Consider the following 19824-nt stretch of genomic DNA (forward strand, 5'->3'; position numbering starts at 1 on the left):
TCCACACACACAGGGAATCTCTTATCTGAAGACAGGTTCCCCATTAGGCCCTTTGGAGAGACAGAGAGAGAGTATGCCAGCACACACCCCAACGCTATATGACCCAGGAAAAAACACAGAATGTTTACCCAGTAGCTCTGCTGTAATGTATAATCGCCAAATATGTGCCCCCCCCTCTTCTTTAAAACCCTCTTTCGCCGTGTGTCAAGCAGGGGAGAGTCCGGGGAGCTTCCTCTCAGCGGTGCTGTGGAGAGAAAATGGCGCTGGTGAGTGCTGAGGGAGAAGCCCCGCCCTCTCGGCGACGGGCTTCTGTCCCTCTCAAACTTACTAAAATATGGCGGGGGCTCTTTTATATACATGTACAGTGCCTACCTGTACATGTATATAGTATTTTGCCATAGAGAGGTGTTTATATTGCTGCCCAGGGCGCCCCCCCCTGCGCCCTGCACCCTTACAGTGACCGTAGTGTGTGAGGTGTGTGGAGCAATGACGCACAGCTGCAGTGCTGTGCGTTACCTCAGTGAAGCTCTGAAGGCTTCTGCCGCCTGAGACGTCTTCTGACTTCGTTTCTTCTGGCTCTGTGAGGAGAACGGCGGCGCGGCTCTGGGAGTGAACGCCCAGGACGAACCTGTGTTCACCCCCTCTGGAGCTAATGGTGTCCAGTAGCCGAGCCTATCATTTAAGTAGGTCTGCTCCTCTCTCCTCAGTCCCTCGATGCAGGGAGCCTGTTGCCAGCAGTGCTCCCTGTAAAAAGAGAAAAAATCCTAACAAAAATGCTTTCTAAGCAGGAAGCTCAGGAGAGCTCCCTGCAGTGCACCCATTCTCCTCTGGGCACAGTGTAAAACTGAGGTCTGGAGGAGGGGCATAGAGGGAGGAGCCAGTGCACACCCAGAGTTCAGTTCATTCTTAAAGTGCCCATGTCTCCTGCGGTGCCCGTCTATTCCCCATGGTCCTTACGGAGTCCCCAGAATCCTCTAGGACGTTAGAGAAATGGAGGATATATGCTGTATTCCCATTTATTTCTATAAAACCCTCTCATGTATATGAATAAATAATGATGAAAAACAATTAAAAGAGAACAATAAGGGAGATAGTGAATACGTAAAAGATATGGAGTATATATTTCAGGATGCTAGCTTGGATACAGAATGCTGCTCAGTGTCTGACAGCCCCAGACATTTCAGCCATCTGCCCTACTTCAACCACTTACTGACAGGCAACAGGTGGACTATAGCAGGTTACAGAAGAGCTTTCTGTGGCAGGTATGTATCTTAGAGGTCAGGCAATAAATGACTTCCCAGTTGTTTCACCCTTTTAGTTGTACTCATGTTTCTCTCATCCTCTTCTGCTTCTTTGTATACTTTCCACTCAGGCTATCCTGCTGGGCAGTTCTTTAGAGACACAGGTGCTAAAACAGAGGTTCCCAAACTGTGTGCCGTGTTTCCCAGGGGTGCCTCGGGACATTTGCAGGGGTGCCCTGGGTTGGTGGTCCAGGATCAATTCAAATTATTCATGGTCAATATAATAGGCAAAACCAGTGCTGGTGGCTGCCAGTAATAAACTATGTGGCCAAACAGAAGCAAATCTTGTCCCTCACCACACAACTGACCCTAAGGATGAAATATAAATGCCATCTACTTAATGTAATATTTCTTTCTAAATTTCTCAATAAGAAATTTTTGGCCTAGGGGTGCCGTGAAAAAAATTCTGATATTCTAGGGCGCCGTGATTCAAAAAAGTTTGGAAATCACTGTGCTAAAACATTGTGCTACTAACAATATTTAATATCACTCAAGGTGATTTTAGTCCATTGCTGTAATCTGATTTGTAACAGTTGCTGGATTTGTTTAACTTTGTTTAAAAATGGGTCTATTTGACACAGCAGAAAATAAGCATTCATTCTTTGCTATTTAATATTCAATAACTACAGCTGTATGAAATATAGTTGTCTGTACTGATCCCCTTCTAATACTACCTTTCTCTGACGTCCTAAGTGGATGCTGGGACTCCGTAAGGACCATGGGGAATAGCGGCTCCGCAGGAGACAGGGCACAAAAGTAAAGCTTTAGGATCAGGTGGTGTGCACTGGCTCCTCCCCCTATGACCCTCCTCCAAGCCTCAGTTAGATTTTTGTGCTGGAACGAGAAGGGTGCAGGCTAGGTGGCTCTCCTGAGCTGCTTAGAAGTAAAGTTTAAATAGGTTTTTTATTTTCAGTGAGACCTGCTGGCAACAGGCTCACTGCATCGAGGGACTAAGGGGAGAAGAAGCGAACTCACCTGCGTGCAGAGTGGATTGGGCTTCTTGGCTACTGGACATTAGCTCCAGAGGGACGATCACAGGTACAGCCTGGATGGGTCCCGGAGCCGCGCCGCCGGCCCCCTTACAGATGCTGAAGAGTGAAGAGGTCCAGAAATCGGCGGCAGAAGACGTTCCTGTCTTCATTAAGGTAGCGCACAGCACTGCAGCTGTGCGCCATTGCTCCCAGCACACTTCACACTGCGGTCACTGAGGGTGCAGGGCGCTGGGGGGGGGCGCCCTGGGCAGCAATGTAAATACCTCCTATGGCAAAAAATACATCACATATAGCCCCTGGGCTATATGGATGTATTTAACCCCTGCCAGTTTTCCAGATAAAAGCGGGAGAAGAGCCCGCCGAGAAGGAGGCGGGGCCTATCTCCTCAGCACACGGCGCCATTTTCCCACACAGCTCCGCTGGTAGGAAGGCTCCCAGACTCTCTCCTGCACTGCACTACAGAAACAGGGTACAACAGAGAGGGGGGGCACTTATTTGGCTAAAAATATATATAAGCAGCTATAAGGGATAGACACTTATTATAAGGTTGTCCCTATACAGTTTATAGCGCTTTGGTGTGTGCTGGCAAACTCTCCCTCTGTCTCCCCAAAGGGCTAGTGGGGTCCTGTCCTCTATCAGAGCATTCCCTGTGTGTGTGCTGTGTGTCGGTACGTTTGTGTCGACATGTATGAGGAGAAAAAATGATGTGGAGACGGAGCAGATTGTCTGTAATAGTGATGTCACCCCCTAGGGGGTCGACACCTGAGTGGATGTACTGTTGAAAATTACGTGACAGTGTCAGCTCTGTATAAAGACAGTGGTTGACATGAGACAGCCGGCTACTCAGCTTGTGCCTGTCCAAACGTCTCATAGGCCGTCAGGGGCTCTAAAGCGCCCGTTACCTCAGATGGCAGATACAGACGCCGACACGGATACTGACTCCTGTGTCGACGGTGAAGAGACAACCGTGATTTCCAATAGGGCCACACGTTACATGATTGAGGCAAGGGAAAATGTTTACACATTTCTGATAATATGAGTACCACCAAAAAGGGGTATTATGTTTGGTGAGGAAAAACTACCTGTAGTTTTCCTGAATCTGAGAAATAAAATGAGGTGTGTGATGATGCGTGGGTTTCCCCCCGATAACAATTGATAATTTCTAAAAAGTTATTGGCAGTATACCTTTTCCCGCCAGAGGTTAGGGTGCGTTGGGAAACACCCCCTAGGGGGGATAAGGCGCTCACACGCTTGTAAGAACAAGGGCTCTACCCTCTCCTGAGATGGCCGCCCTTAAGGATCCTGCTGATAGAAAGCAGGAGGGTATCCTAAAATAAGAATTTACTTACCGATAATTCTATTTCTCGGAGTCCGTAGTGGATGCTGGGGTTCCTGAAAGGACCATGGGGAATAGCGGCTCCGCAGGAGACAGGGCACAAAAGTAAAGCTTTCCGATCAGGTGGTGTGCACTGGCTCCTCCCCCTATGACCCTCCTCCAAGCCAGTTAGGTACTGTGCCCGGACGAGCGTACACAATAAGGGAGGAATTTTGAATCCTGGGTAAGACTCATACCAGCCACACCAATCACACCGTACAACTTGTGATCTAAACCCAGTTAACAGTATGATAACAGCGGAGCCTCTGAAAAGATGGCTCACAACAATAATAACCCGATTTTTGTAACTATGTACAAGTATTGCAGATAATCCGCACTTGGGATGGGCGCCCAGCATCCACTACGGACTCCGAGAAATAGAATTATCGGTAAGTAAATTCTTATTTTCTCTATCGTCCTAGTGGATGCTGGGGTTCCTGAAAGGACCATGGGGATTATACCAAAGCTCCCAAACGGGCGGGAGAGTGCGGATGACTCTGCAGCACCGAATGAGAGAACTCCAGGTCCTCCTTAGCCAGGGTATCAAATTTGTAGGATTTTACAAACGTGTTTGCCCCTGACTAAATAACCGCTCGGCAAAGTTGTAAAGCCGAGACCCCTCGGGCAGCCGCCCAAGATGAGCCCACCTTCCTTGTGGAATGGGCATTTACATATTTTGGCTGTGGCAGGCCTGCCACAGAATGTGCAAGCTGAATTGTATTACACATCCAACTAGCAATAGTCTGCTTAAAAGCAAGAGCACCCAGTTTGTTGGGTGCATACAGGATAACAGCAAGTCAGTTTTCCTGACTCCAGCCGTCCTGGAACCTATATTTTCAGGGCCCTGACAACATCTAGCAACTTGGAGTCCTCCAAGTCCCTAGTAGGTGCAAGGCACCACAATAAGCTGGTTCAGGTGAAACACTGACACCACCTTTGGGAGAGAACTGGGGACGAGTCCGCAGCTCTGCCCTGTCCGAATGGACAAACAAATATGGGCTTTTTTGAGAAAAAAACCACCAATTTGACACTCGCCTGGTCCAGGCCAGGGCCAAGAACATGGTCACTTTTCATGTGAGATGCTTCAAATCCACAGATTTGACTGGTTTTAAACCAATGTGATTTGAAGAATCCCAGAACTACGTTGAGATCCCACAGTGCCACTGGAGGCACAAAAGAGGGTTGTATATGCAATACTCCCTTGACAAAGTTCTGGACTTCAGGAACTGAAGCCAATTCTTTCTGGAAGAAAATTGACAGGGCCGAAATTTGAACCTTAATGGACCCCAATTTGAGGCCCATAGACACTCCTGTTTGCAGGAAATGCAGGAATCGACCGAGTTGAAATTTCTTTGTGGGGCCTTCCTGGCCTCACACCACGCAACATATTTTCGCCACATGTGGTGATAATGTTGTGCGTTCACCTCCTTTCTGGCTTTGACCAGGGTAGGAATGACCTCTTCCGGAATGCCTTTTTCCCTTAGGATCCGGCGTTCCACCGCCATGCCAACAAACGCAGCTGCGGTAAGTCTTGGAACAGACATGGTACTTGCTGAAGCAAGTCCCTTCTTAGCGGCAGAGGCCATAAGACCTCTGTAAACATCTCTTGAAGTTCCGGGTACCAAGTCCTTCTTGGCCAATCCGGAGCCATGAGTATAGTTCTTACTCCTCTACGTCTTATAATTCTCAGCACCTTAGGTATGAGAAGCAGAGGAGGGAACACATACACCGACTGGTACACCCACGGTGTTACCAGAATGTCCACAGCTATTGCCTGAGGGTCTCTTGACCTGGCGCAATACCTGTCCCGTTTTTTGTTCAGACGGGACGCCATCATGTCCACCTTTGGTATTTCCCAACGGTTTACAATCATGTGGAAAAAACTTCCCGATGAAGTTTCCACTCTCCCGGGTGGAGGTCGTGCCTGCTGAGGAAGTCTGCTTCCCAGTTTCCATTCCCGGGATGAAACACTGCTGACAGTGCTATCACATGATTTTCCGCCCAGCGAAAAGTCCTTGCAGTTTTTGCCATTGCCCTCCTGCTTCTTGTGTCGCCCTGTCTGTTTACGTGGGCGACTGCCGTGATGTTTTTCCCACTGGATCAATACCGGCTGACCTTGAAGCAGAGGTCTTGCTAAGCTTAGAGCATTATAAATTTACCCTTAGCTCCAGTATATTTATGTGGAGAAAAGTCTCCAGACTTCATCACACTCCCTGGAAATTTTTTCCTTGTGTGACTGCTCCCCAGCCTCTCGGGCTGGGCTCCGTGGTCACCAGCATCCAATCCTGAATGCCGAATCTGCGGCCCTCTAGAAGATGAGCACTCTATAACCACCACAGGAGAGACACCCTTGTCCTTGGATATAGGGTTATCCGCTGATGCATCTGAAGATGCGATCCGGACCATTTGTCCAGCAGATCCCACTGAAAAGTTCTTGCGTGAAATCTGCCGAATGGAATTGCTTCGTAGGAAGCCACCATTTTCTACCAGGACCCTTGTGCAATGATGCACTGTTTTTAGGAGGTTCCTGACTAGCTCGGATAACTCCCTGGCTTTCTCTTTCGGGAGAAACACCTTTTTCTGGACTGTGTCCAGAATCATCCCTAGGCACAGCAGACGTGTCGTCGGGATCAGCTGCGATTTTGGAATATTTAGAATCCACCCGTGCTGTTGTAGCAGTATCCGAGATAGTGCTACTCCTACCTCCAACTGTTCCCTGGACTATGCCCTTATCAGGAGATCGTCCAAGTAAGGGATAATTAAGACGCCTTTTCTTCGAAGAAGAATCATCATTTCGGCCATTACCTTAGTAAAGACCCGGGGTGCCGTGGACAATCCAAACGGCAGCGTCTGAAACTGATAGTGACAGTTCTGCACCACGAACCTGAGGTACCCTTAGTGAGAAGGGCAAATTTGGGACATAGAGGTAAGCATCCCTGATGTCCCGGGACACTATATAGTCCCCTTCTTCCTGTTCGTTATCACTGCTCTGAGTGACTCCATCTTGATTTGAACCTTTGTAAGTGTTCAAAAATTTTTTAGATTTAGAATAAGTCTCACCTAGCCTTCTGGCTTCAGTACCACAATATAGTGTGGAATAATACCCCTTTTCTTGTAGTAGGAGGGGTAATTTAATTATCACCTGCTGGGAATACAGCTTGTGAATTTTTTCCCATACTGCCTCCTTGTCGGAGGGAGACCTTGGTAAAGCAGACTTCAGGAGCCTGCGAAGGGGAAACGTCTCGACATTCCAATCTGTACCCCTGGGATACTACTTGTAGGATCCAGGGGTCCTGTACGGTCTCAGCGCCATGCTGAGAACTTGTCAGAAGCGGTGGAACGCTTCTGTTCCTGGGAATGGGCTGCCTGCTGCAGTCTTCTTCCCTTTCCTCTATCCCTGGGCAGATATGATCTTATAGGGACGAAAGGACTGAGGCTGAAAAGACGGTGTCTTTTTCTGCAGAGATGTGACTTAGGGTAAAAACGGTGGATTTTCCAGCAGTTGCCGTGGCCACCAGGTCCGATGGACCGACCCCAAATAACTCCTCTTCCTTTATACGGCAATACACCTTTGTGCCGTTTGGAATCTGCATCACCTGACCCCTGTCGTGTCCATAACATCTTCTGGCAGTTATGGACATCGCATTTACTCTTGATGCCAGAGTGCAAATATCCCTCTGTGCATCTCGCATATATAGAAATGCATCCTTTAAATGCTCTATAGTCAATAAAATACTGTCCCTGTCAAGGGTATCAATATTTTTAGTCAGGGAATCCGACCAAGCCACCCCAGCTCTGCACATCCAGGCTGAGGCGATCGCTGGTCGCAGTATAACACCAGTATGTGTGTATATACTTTTTATGATATTTTCCAGCCTCCTGTCAGCTGGTCCTTGAGGACGGCCCTATCTATAGACGGTACCGCCACTTGTTTTGATAAGCGTGTGAGCGCCTTATCCACCCTAAGGGGTGTTTCCCAACGCGCCCTAACTTCTGGCGGGAAAGGGTATACCGCCCATAATTTTCTATCGGGGGGAACCCACGCATCATCACACACTTTATTTAATTTATCTGATTCAGGAAAAACTATGGTAGTTTTTTCACATCCCACATAATACCCTCTTTTGTGGTACTTGTAGTATCAGAAATATGTAACACCTCCTTCATTGCCTTTAACGTGTGGCCCTAATAAGGAATACGTTTGTTTATTCACCGTCGACACTGGATTCAGTGTCCCTGTCTGTGTCTGTGTCGACCGACTAAAGTAAACGGGCGTTTTAAAACCCCTGACGGTGTTTTTGAGACGTCTGGACCGGTACTAATTGTTTGTCGGCCGTCTCATGTCGTCAACCGACCTTGCAGCGTGTTGACATTATCACGTAATTCCCTAAATAAGCCATCCATTCCGGTGTCGACTCCCTAGAGAGTGACATCACCATTACAGGCAATTGCTCCGCCTCCTCACCAACATCGTCCTCCTACATGTCGACACACACGTACCGACACACAGCACACACACAGGGAATGCTCTGATAGAGGACAGGACCCACTAGCCCTTTGGAGAGACAGAGGGAGAGTTTGCCAGCACACACCAAAAACGCTATAATTATATAGGGACAACCTTATATAAGTGTTTTCCCTTATAGCATCTTTTTTATATATTTCTAACGCCAAATTAGTGCCCCCCCTCTCTGTTTTAACCCTGTTTCTGTAGTGCAGTGCAGGGGAGAGCCTGGGAGCCTTCCCTCCAGCCTTTCTGTGAGGGAAAATGGCGCTGTGTGCTGAGGAGATAGGCCCCGCCCCTTTTTCGGCGGCCTCGTCTCCCGCTCTTAACGGATTCTGGCAGGGGTTAAATATCTCCATATAGCCTCCGGAGGCTATATGTGAGGTATTTTTAGCCAAAATAGGTTTTCATTTGCCTCCCAGGGCGCCCCCCTCCCAGCGCCCTGCACCCTCAGTGACTGCCGTGTGAAGTGTGCTGAGAGGAAAATGGCGCACAGCTGCAGTGCTGTGCGCTACCTTTAGAAGACTGAGGAGTCTTCTGCCGCCGATTCTGGACCTCTTCTTATTTCAGCATCTGCAAGGGGGCCGGCGGCAAGGCTCCGGTGACCATCCGGGCTGTACCTGTGATCGTCCCTCTGGAGCTGATGTCCAGTAGCCAAGAAGCCAATCCATCCTGCACGCAGGTGAGTTCACTTCTTCTCCCCTAAGTCCCTCGTTGCAGTGATCCTGTTGCCAGCAGGACTCACTGTAAAATAAAAAACCTAAGCTAAACTTTTCTAAGCAGCTCTTTAGGAGAGCCACCTAGATTGCACCCTTCTCGGCCGGGCACAAAAATCTAACTGGCTTGGAGGAGGGTCATAGGGGGAGGAGCCAGTGCACACCACCTGATCGGAAAGCTTTACTTTTGTGCCCTGTCTCCTGCGGAGCCGCTATTCCCCATGGTCCTTTCAGGAACCCCAGCATCCACTAGGACGATAGAGAAAATGTATTTACACACATACTGGTGTTATACTGCGACCAGCAATCGCCTCAGCCTGGATGTGCAGTGCTGGGTTGGCGTGGTCGGATTCCCTGACTGGAAATATTTATATATCCTAGATAAGGACAGTATATTATTGCCTATAGAGCATTTAAAATATATGCGAGATGCACAGCGGAATATTGCCGACTGGCATCAAGTATAAGTGCGTTGTCCAATTCTACCAGTAAAGTGGTCAGGTGAGGCGGATTCCAAACGGCATTTGGAAGTATTGCCTTAAAAAAGGCATTTGGGGTCGGTCTTTCAGACCTGGTGGCCACGGCAACAGCTGGGATATCCACGTTTGTACCCCAGGTCGCCTCTCAAAATAAGACGCAGTATTATCAGGCGCAGTCCTTTGTTGGCAAGCGGACAAAAGGTTCCTCTTTTCTGCTCGTGACAGAGGGAGAGGAAAAAGGCTACAGAGATGAGCCAGTTCCCAGGAACAGAAACCCTTTCCCGCCTCTGCCAAGCCCTCAGTATGATGCTAGGGCTTTACAAGCTCAGGCACGGTGGGGGCCCGTTCTCAATGAATTTCAGTGCGCAGTGGGCTCACTCGCAAGTAGACCCATGGATCCTTCAGGTAATATTTCAGGGGTACAAATTGGAATTCGAGACGTCTCCCCCTCGCCGTTTCCAAAAGTCGGTTTTACCGACGTCTCCCTCTGACAGGGAGGCAGTTTTGGAAGCCATTCACAAGCTGTATTCCCAGCAGGTGATAATCAAGGTACCCCTCCTGCAAAAGGAAACGGGGTATTATTCCACACTATTGTGGTACCGAAGCCAGACGGCTCGGTGAGACCGATTCTAAATCTAAAATCTTTGAATACAGAGGTTCAAATTCAAGATTGAGTCACTCAGAGCAGTGATTGCGAACCTGGAAGAAGGGGACTACATGATGTCTCGGGACATCAAGGATGCTTACCTTCATGTCAAAAAATGTACCCTTCTCACCAAGGGTACCTCAGGTTATGGTACAGAACTGTCACTATCAGTTCAGACGCTGCCGTAGGGATGGTCCACGGCACCCCGGGTCTTTACTAAAGTAAGGACCGAAATTATGATATTCCTTCGAAGGAAGGGAATTTTAGTTATTCTTTACTTGGACGATTCCCTGATAAGGGTAAGATCCAGGGAACAGTTGGACTATCTCAGGTAGTGTTGCGGCAGCACGATTGGATTCTCAATATTCCAAAATCGCAGCTGGTTCCGACGACTTGTCTTCTGTTCCTAGGGATGATCCTGGACACAGTCCAGAAAGAAGGTGTTTCTCCCGGAGGAGAAAGCCAGGGAGTTATCCGAGCTAGTCAGGAACCTCCTAAAACCGAGCCAAGTCTCAGTGCATCAATGCACAAGGGTTCTGTGTAAAAATGGTGGCTTCCTACGAAGCAATCCCATTTGGCAGATTCCACGCAAGGACTTTCCAGTGGGACCTACTGGAAAAATGGTCCGGGTCGCATCTTCAGATGCATCAGCGGATAACCCTGTCACCAAGGACAGGGGTATCCCTCCTGTGGTGGTTGCAGAGTGCTCATCTTCTAGAGGGTCGCAGATTCGGCATTCAGGACTGGGTCCTGGTGACCACGGATGCCAGCCTGCGAGGCTGGGGAGCAGTCACACAAGGGAAGGAATATCCAGGGCTTATGGTCAAGCCTGGAGACATCACTTCACATAAATATCTGAAGCTAAGGGCCATTTACAATGCTCTAAGCTTAGCAAGACCTCTGCTTCAAGGTCAGCCGGTGTTGATCCAGTCGGACAACATTACGGCAGTCACCCACGTAAACAGACAGGGTGCCACAAGAAGCAGGAGGGCAATGGCAGAAGCTGCAAGGATTCTTCGCTGGGCGGAAATCCATGTGATAGCACTGTCAGCAGTATTCATTCCGGGAGTGGACAACTGGGAAGCAGATTTCCTCAGCACGACCTCCACCCGGGAGAGTGGGAACTTCACCCAGAAGTCCTCCACATGATTATAAACCGTTGGGAAAAAACTCGACAGGTATTGCGCCAGGTCAAGGGACCCTCAGTCAATAGCTGTAAAGGCTCTGGTAACACCGTGGGTGTACCAATCAGTGTATGGGTTCCCTCCTCTGCCTCTCATACCCAAGGTACTGAGATTGATAAGATGGAGAGGAGTAAGCACTATATTCATGGCTCCGGATTGGCCAATAAGGACGTGGTAACCGGAACTTCAAGAGATGCTCACGGAGGATCCGTAGCCTCTACCTCTAAGAAGGGACCTGCTCCAGCAAGGACCCTGTCTGTTCCAAGACTTACCGCGGCTGCGTTTGACGGCATGGCGGTTGAACGCCGGATCCTGAAGGAAAAAGGCATTCCGGATGAAGTCATCCCTATCCTGATCAAAGCCAGGAAGGATGTAACCGCAAAACATTATCACCGCATTTGGCGAAAATATGTTGCGTGGTGCGAGGCTAGTAAGGCCCGACGGAGGAAATTCGACGATTCCTACATTTCCTGCAAACAGGAGTGTCTATGGGCCTGAAATTGGGGTCCATTAAGGTTCAAATTTCGGCTCTGTCAATTTTCTTCCAAAAAGAACTAGCTTCAGTCCCCGAAGTTCAGACGTTTGTAAAAGGGGTACTGCATATACAGTCTCCTTTGGTGCCTTCAGTGGCACCTTGGGATCTCAATGTAGTTTTTGGGTCCCAAAAGTCACATTGGTTTGACCCACTTAAATCTATGGAGTTAAAATATCTCACAGGAAAAGTGGTCATGCTGTTGGCTCTGGCCTGGGCCAGGCGCGTGTCAGAATTGGCGGCTTTATCCTGTAAAAGCCCTTATCTGATTTTCCATTCGGACAGGGCGGAATTGAGGACTCGTCCTCAGTTTCTCCCTAAGGTGGTTTCAGCGTCCACCTGAGCCAACCTATTGTGGTGCCTGCGGCTACTAGGGACTTGGAGGACTCCAAGTTGCTAGACGTTGTCAAGGCCGGAAAATATATGTTTCCAGGACGGCTGGAGTCAGAAAATCTGACTCGCTGTTCATCCTGTATGCACCCAACAAGCTGGGTGCTCCTGCTTCTAAGCAGACGATTGCTCGTTGGATTTGTAGTACAATTCAGCTTGCACACTCTGTGGCAGGCCTGCCACAGCCAAAATCTGTTAAAGCCCATTCCACAAGGAAAGTGGGCTCATCTTGGGCGGCTGCCCGAGGGGTCTCGGCTTTACAACTTTGCCGAGCAGCTACTTGGTCAGGGGCAAACACGTTTGCTAAATTCTACAAATTTGATACCCTGGCTGAGGAGGACCTGGAGTTCTCTCATTCGGTGCTGCAGAGCCATCCGCACTCTCCCGCCCGTTTGGGAGCTTTGGTATAATCCCCATGGTCCTTACGGAGTCCCAGCATCCACTTAGGACGTCAGAGAAAATAAGAATTTACTTACCGATAATTCTATTTCTCGTAGTCCATGGTGGATGCTGGGCGCCCATCCCAAGTGCGGATTGTCTGCAATACTTGTATATAGTTATTGTTACAATAACATCGGGTTGTTTATTGTTGTGAGCCATCTTTCAGAGGCTCCTACGTTTTATCATACTGTTAACTGGGTTCAGATCACAAGTTGTATGGTGTGATTGGTGTGGCTGGTATGAGTCTTACCCGGGATTCAAAATCCTTCCTTATTATGTACGCTCGTCCGGGCACAGTATCCTAACTGAGGCTTGGAGGAGGGTCATAGGGGAGGAGCCAGTGCACACCACCTGATCCTAAAGCTTTACTTTTGTGCCCTGTCTCCTGCGGAGCCGCTATTCCCCATGGTCCTTACGGAGTCCCAGCATCCACTACGGACTACGAGAAATAGAATTATCGGTAAGTAAATTCTTATTTTTACATTCTGGTACTTCATATCATGTGCCTTCAACACGATAAAAACATATATTAAGAAAACAAATCATAGCCTTTCTTTCCAAATCCATGTCATTTCACACAGTGCTTTGGATTTCAAGGTGATTTATAGATGCTTGGAGATGTTAATTTAGGGGCAGCTGTATGACGGTAATTCTCAAACTCCCTGGAAACCCAACAACCCACTAGCCAGTTGAGGGTAATGAGCCCTCTCTAACACTGCTATTCTCTAGAATGATTAAATGTGTTTTTATTAGAAAACATATTAGAACATCCGGCATTACTGATACAGAGAGGACATGTTGGAAGAACTGGGGTGAGAAACTTACTCAGATACGGCCTTAGAATGCTGACCGACTCTCAGATAGAACAGGCCACGTCTAAGCCACGCCCATTTAGCTGTTCCTGCACTTGCTCGTTCTGTTACACTCGTCAGAATGGCTAATGCAGTGTCCTGACAGAACAGAAATAACAAGGTTCATGTAATACACAGACGTTAATCAGACATCTGGAATAAACTTTCACCAGATGAGATTGGATACACAATCATCTGAAATAACTCATAACATTTCATAAGAAAAAAGTAAACACTGAATTAACCAACTGCTCCTTTTCTGTCATCTGTTTCTAAACATAGACCTAGCCTCATATTAGAAATATTTATGAGAAGTGTTTCCTATTTTGTGACACAATTTATTTTACATCTCAGCAAAATGTCTGTCTCCAGACCTAGGCCTGCTTCAGAGATCTGCACTAATGCTGCTGCAGTGACTGTGCGAGAATATGCAAATGCCGCAGCCGCCTGGACTTGTACGGAGATGCCCAACGAAAGCAATGCGGGCCCCAGCAGCTGCGTGAGAATATGCAAATGTTGCAGCTGTCTGGACTTGTACGGAGATGCCCAGCCAAGGCATTGCGGGTCCCGGCAGCTGCGTGACAATATGAAAATGCTGCAGCTGCCTGGATGTGTATGGAGACGCTCTCTTGCAGCTGCATAGGTCACGACACGCCTTCAATTTAGTTGCCACTGCCCATATTCGCCCCCAAAATGGTCCCTTTCAATCATTTTGCAAATAAATCCTCTCTGCGATACATGCTGGGCAACATAGACATGCACAGTCAGCCCATAATTGCTTAATTGCACAAAAATTGAGATTGCGGCCATCTCTGGATCAGGCCCTTATTCAGAAAAAACCTGAAGCAAATATTGCAGACAAAGTTCTAAGCATTTTATGTTTCTCAAAGTCCATTAATCTCATGGGGCTTTTCTGATAAAAGTCTAAACTACTCCGGATATTTAAGGGGCTTAATATTCATCTAGAAATATCTGTGATCTATCTGCTATTTGTGAGCACATCACTACTTCCAAGCAGAGACCAGCGGTACAATGATTGGCGGGCTGGTTATGGAACAATTGCTATTGCACTTTGCATTCTAGAGCAGAGATGCGTGAATACCATGTCACCGAGCTCCACACTCAGATCAACTGCTGCTGCTCCTGACTCTCCATCTCCCCCATCCAGGTCAAATGCCTTCTTATAGCAGCCACGAGCACGGCTCCTGTCACCAGCAACTTCTCGGTAGTAATGACCCAAGTAACAGAACACTTTGGACAGATAGGGGTCCAGCTTTGCAGCCTGTAAATTAAACATAAACAAATAAGAATAAAGAGCAAACAAAACTATTATGATCTTAATAGTTAACCTCTATTTATAATGATATGCAGGGTACGGCAGTCAGCATAATAGGTTAATATATTTTCACTTGAGGTGGCATTGTAATATATACCGTATATACTCGATTATAAGCCGACTTTTTCAGCACGTTTTTTTGTGCTGAAAAAGCCACCTCGGCTTATAATCGAGTCAGCGTTAGGAGGGACACAGAGAGCGCAGCGCGCGGCTCTCCTGTGTCCCTCCTGCATCTCCAGCAGCAGCGGCATCTGAGTGGTAAAGGAAGTGCACGAACCGGCACTTCCTTTAACACACGCCGCTGCCGCCCGAGATGCAGGAGGGACACAGGAGAGCCGCGCGCTGCGCTCTCTGTGTCCCTCATTCAGAAGACAGCGCGGGAGCGACGGAGGGTAAGTATCTAGCACTGTGGGGCATATCAGGCACTGTGGGGCATATCAGGCACTGTGGGGCATATCAGGCACTGTGGGGCATATCAGGCAGAGGGGGGCATATCAGGCACTGTGGGGCATATCAGGCAGAGGGGGGCATATCAGGCACTGTGGGGCATATCTGGCACTGTGGGGCATATCAGGCAGAGGGGGGCATATCAGGCAGAGGGGGGCATATCAGGCACTGTGGGGCATATCAGGCACTGTGGGGCATATCTGGCACTGTGGGGCACATCTGGCACTGTGGGGCATATTAGGCACTGTGGAGCATATCAGGCACTGTGGGGCATATCAGGCAGAGGGGGGCATATCAGGCAGAGGGGGGCATATCAGGCACTGTGGGGCATATCAGGCACTGTGGGGCATATCTGGCACTGTGGGGCACATCTGGCACTGTGGGGCATATTAGGCACTGTGGAGCATATCAGGCACTGTGGGGCATATCAGGCAGAGGGGGGCATATCAGGCAGAGGGGGGCATATCAGGAACTGTGGGGCATATCAGGCACTGTGGGGCACATCTGGCACTGTGGGGCACATCTGGCACTGTGGGGCACATCAGGCACTGTGGGGCATATCAGGCACTGTGGGTCATATCAGGCACATCTGGCAGTGTGGGGGCATATCTGGCAGTATGAGGGCAGTGCACGGCTAGAGCTGCATTTCCCACCCTAGGCTTATACTCGAGTGAATAAGTTTTCCCAGGTTTTTGGGGTAAAATTAGGTGCCTCGGCTTATATACGGGTCGACTTATACTCGAGTATATACGGTATATATTTTTTTTCAATAAGTGTTTATTGATTAAAGGTAATAACAGGTTATTGCAAGTTAAAGAAGACAGCATTTACAGTTCAAATATCAATATGTCAATTTTGGTACAAGCAATGACTGATTACAAATTTAACATGGCCTACTGTTGGGGGACTCCCTGGCCAAGGCCTTATCTTAAATTCACGGCCGCTTCCGGCCTTTCTAGGTGCTGGCTGTCTCAATAAAACATTTCTACATTTAAGAACAGTAAACAGAACAGTTGAGAGTATAGGGTGGAAAGAGAGAGAAAGAAAAAAGGAAAATTGAGGGGGGGAGGCGTTATAGAGTCTGAGAAGGGGGGGAAAGGGGGGGGGGTAAGGTCATAACGAACCTTCCATGTCTAATCTGGCCGGGGGTCCAAAATATGAGCTTCTAGCCTAGTCGTTCCCAGGAGGACCGCAGAAGAGCCCAGGTAGAGGGTTGAGGCAAATGGTCTAGGTCACTATGGCAATGTCGAGTATGTTTGTGAAGCCTTAAATTCCAGCCAAGGGGACCAAGTAGTCGTAAACCTTTGATTCGTCTCCGGTGTCACCCGCAGTTCCTCCATAATCATATACCAATCTACCATGGCGACCCACTCCCTCACGGTAGGAGGTTTAATAGATCGCCAATGAACCGGGATGACCGCTTTGGCTGCGCTATTGAGAAACTTTAATAGAGATTTTTTATATGTTGACAGGGGCCATGAAGTACAGTTGAGGAGCCAGAAAGTAGGCTCCGAGGGAACCCCTGGATCCACTAACAATTTTGAAATTGCTATAACTTTGTCCCAGAAGGGACGAAGGTCGGGGCAACTCCACCAGATATGCATCGGGGAGCCCGGTTGGTTATTACATCTCCAACATGTGTCTGGTACATTGGGAAACATTTTAGCTAATGTTTGGGGACACCTGTACCAACGAGATAAGACTTTAAAATGCGTCTCGAGGACCGAATAACAAGAGGAGCTGGCAAAGGTGGCTTGGAAGCTCCTCCCCCAGTCCTCCTCTGACAAGTCTATCTGCACATCATGGCCCCAGTCTCTAGCATATTTGGGCAGATCTGGGAATTTATTCTCAATCAGAAGTCTATAGCACCTTGAGAGGAAGTGTGATGGACGAGAAGGTTCCAGGCAGAGGCTCTCAAAAGCTGTTAATGATCTGCTCAGGTTCGGGCGTATAGTACTCCCCATGGCAAAATGTTTAGTTGAAGGTATCTCCAGATCTCTGAAGGTGAAAGGTTCCACTTGGTTTGCATTAAGGGGAAAGGGATCATCTCTCCACGCTCCACCAGCCCACCAACACGTGTCACCCCCACCCTTTTCCAAGAGTCGAATCCCCGGCCTGAGGCTGCCGGTGGGAAATCTGGGTTATTGAACAGTGGGGTCAATGGGGAGTATTTAGAAGAGATATGTGGTAGTGTCCTAAGTCTACCCCAGCGTGTAAGTGTAGGGCCAATAGTAGGATGGTCTATATGTGGTAGCCTTGAGCGCCAGGGGTAGTATGCAATAGGGGCAGGCATCGCTGTTCCTTCAATATGAACCCACTGTTTTATGTCGTGTGGGCGCGACCATTCCATAATTCGGTGGAGGATAATAGCCTCATAGTACAGTGTAAAGTGCGGTAGCTGGAGACCACCCTTGTGTTTAGGGCGAAAAAGAATGTCGTGTTGGAAACGAGGCCGTTTATCTCCCCAGACAAAGTCCCTCACCAGATTGTGTAGGTCTCTGAACCACGCTTTGGGAATGGATATCGGGAACGCCTGGAGGAGATAAAGGACTCTCGGCAAGACATTCATTTTAATGACACTAAGCCTCCCCAGCCAGGACAGCCTTTTGTTACCCCAGTCCCGAAACTCAGAACGGAGTGAGGTCAATCGTTTTTTGAAGTTTTCGTCAAAAAGGCGTGATATGTCTTTATGGAGCGTAATTCCCAGGTATTTGAAGCTAGAGGGATGCCAGTGGAAGGGGAAAGATTGTTTGAGGTTATCAAGGGCTTGGGAGGGCATTGACACGTTCACTGCCACTGACTTAGAAAGGTTAATCTTGAAGTTTGACATGGAGCCATATCTATCAAGTTCGGACATCAGGTTGAGGACGGACACCACCGGGTTCGACAAGATAGCTAACAGGTCATCTGCGAACAGTGCGAGTTTGAATTCTCTACCCCCAGCCGCGAGTCCCGAGATGTTCGGATTTAATCTAATGGCTCCCGCCAAGGCCTCCATACAGAGGACAAAAATTAGGGGTGAGAGGGGGCATCCTTGTCTAGTACCATTCCTTATCGGAACTGGGCGGGACAAGTCTCCATTAATTTTGATCCTTGCAGAGGGGGAGTTATAAAGTGCTAAAATGCGGCCCAAACTGACCGGTCCCAGCCCCAGGTGACGCAGGACCCCCTCCATAAATATCCAGTCAACCCTATCGAAAGCCTTCTCGGCGTCGGTAGAAAGCACCACCATCGGTTCATGTTTGCTCGAGGCCAAGTGCATCAGATCAATGATCTTGGTGGTGTTATCGCGCGCTTCTCTTCCGGGTATAAAACCCACCTGATCCGAATGCACAATGTTGGGGAGTAGCAGCTTCAATCTGTTTGCTATAAGTTTAGCAAACAGCTTGACGTCTGTGTTGAGGAGGGATATGGGTCGGTAGCTAGCGCATTGAGCCGGGTCCTTCCCCTCCTTTGGTATAACCGTAATGAAAGCCTCTAAGGATTGAGGGGAGAAACCACGGTCATCAGAGATCTCATTGAATGCCAGTAGCATTTTGGGCAGGAGGGTAGTCTTAAAAAGCTTATAGTAAGAAACTGTGTAGCCATCCGGGCCTGGGCTCTTCCCAGAAGGAGCTTCCTTAAGGGCTTGTTCCAATTCTGGGAGGGAAAAGGGGGTCTAGCCAAGCACTCTCATCCGCCGATATTCTAGGGAGTCCCGCGTCACCAAGGTATCCCTCCACCAGGTCTCGAGTTGTCGACAGGGATGTCGGGGTTCTAGGCGTCTGAAGATTGTATAGTTTGGTGTAGTAAGCGTGGAAGGTTTCAGCGATATCTTTTGTAAGGGTGCGGCGGGTCCCCGCCGCATCCTGTATCGACTGTATAAATAACGTGGCCCTCTGCGCGCGGAGCGCCCTAGCCAATAGTTTCCCTGGTCTGTTGCCCCATTGATAAAAGCGATTTCTGCAGAGCCTATAATCCCTCTTAATGTCTGCAAACAACAATGTGTTGAGAGCAGATCTAGTCTCGGTCAGGGCGGTCAGCACCGATGGGGTAGGATTCGTTTTGTGTGTTGTCTCTGTCCTTAAGCCGCTGGAGTAAAGCAGTCTTTTCCCCGAGTCTCTCTTTTTTCAGTTGAGAGCCTAGCTGTATAAGTTTTCCCCTCAGAACACACTTATGGGCCTCCCACACCGTGACCCGGGAGACATCTGGTGTCTCATTAGTTAGAAAATAATTCTCCAGAGTCTCAAGCAGCTGGGGTTGGAACCTCGTATCCATCAACCGCCAGGTACATTGCTTGGAGTGTGGATGGGATGTCCCCAGGGTCATGTAGACAGGAGCGTGGTCCGACCAAGTAATTAGTCCAATAGCTGTTTCCCTAACTAAATGTATTAATCTATGGGGCAGGAGGAGGTAGTCCAGTCTAGAGTAAGTGTCGTGGGGTCTGGAATAAAACGTATAGTCCCTGTCCCCGGGGTGTTGGAGCCGCCAGGCGTCAATCAGCTGGTGGTCGTGGAGAGACCGTCGCACTCTACGGTGCGAAGCTAAGGAGGGTCTCGCCGGCGTTCCGGAGATGTCCACCTCTGGTTGGAGGGTCCAATTAAGATCGCCTCCAATAACTGGAATACCCGCTACCAAGGGAGCAATGCGA

General features: G+C 48.7%; 1 protein-coding gene across 4 annotated transcripts in view; it reads right to left on the reverse strand.

Moving 5' to 3' along the window:
• SKIC3 (SKI3 subunit of superkiller complex) overlaps positions 1-19824 on the reverse strand; it is a 441476-nt gene that overhangs the window by 289605 nt on the left and 132047 nt on the right. For all 4 annotated transcript variants that reach the window (XM_063964031.1, XM_063964029.1, XM_063964032.1 and 1 more), the window contains exons 15-16: positions 14514-14693; positions 13386-13510 (exon numbers count right to left, since the gene is read on the reverse strand). In XM_063964031.1, the coding sequence (XP_063820101.1) occupies positions 13386-13510; positions 14514-14693 (305 nt within the window). The remainder of the gene's footprint in view (positions 1-13385; positions 13511-14513; positions 14694-19824) is intronic.

This window comes from Pseudophryne corroboree, chromosome 1 (genome assembly GCF_028390025.1).
Source record: "Pseudophryne corroboree isolate aPseCor3 chromosome 1, aPseCor3.hap2, whole genome shotgun sequence".
NCBI classification, from domain to species: Eukaryota; Metazoa; Chordata; class Amphibia; order Anura; family Myobatrachidae; genus Pseudophryne; species Pseudophryne corroboree.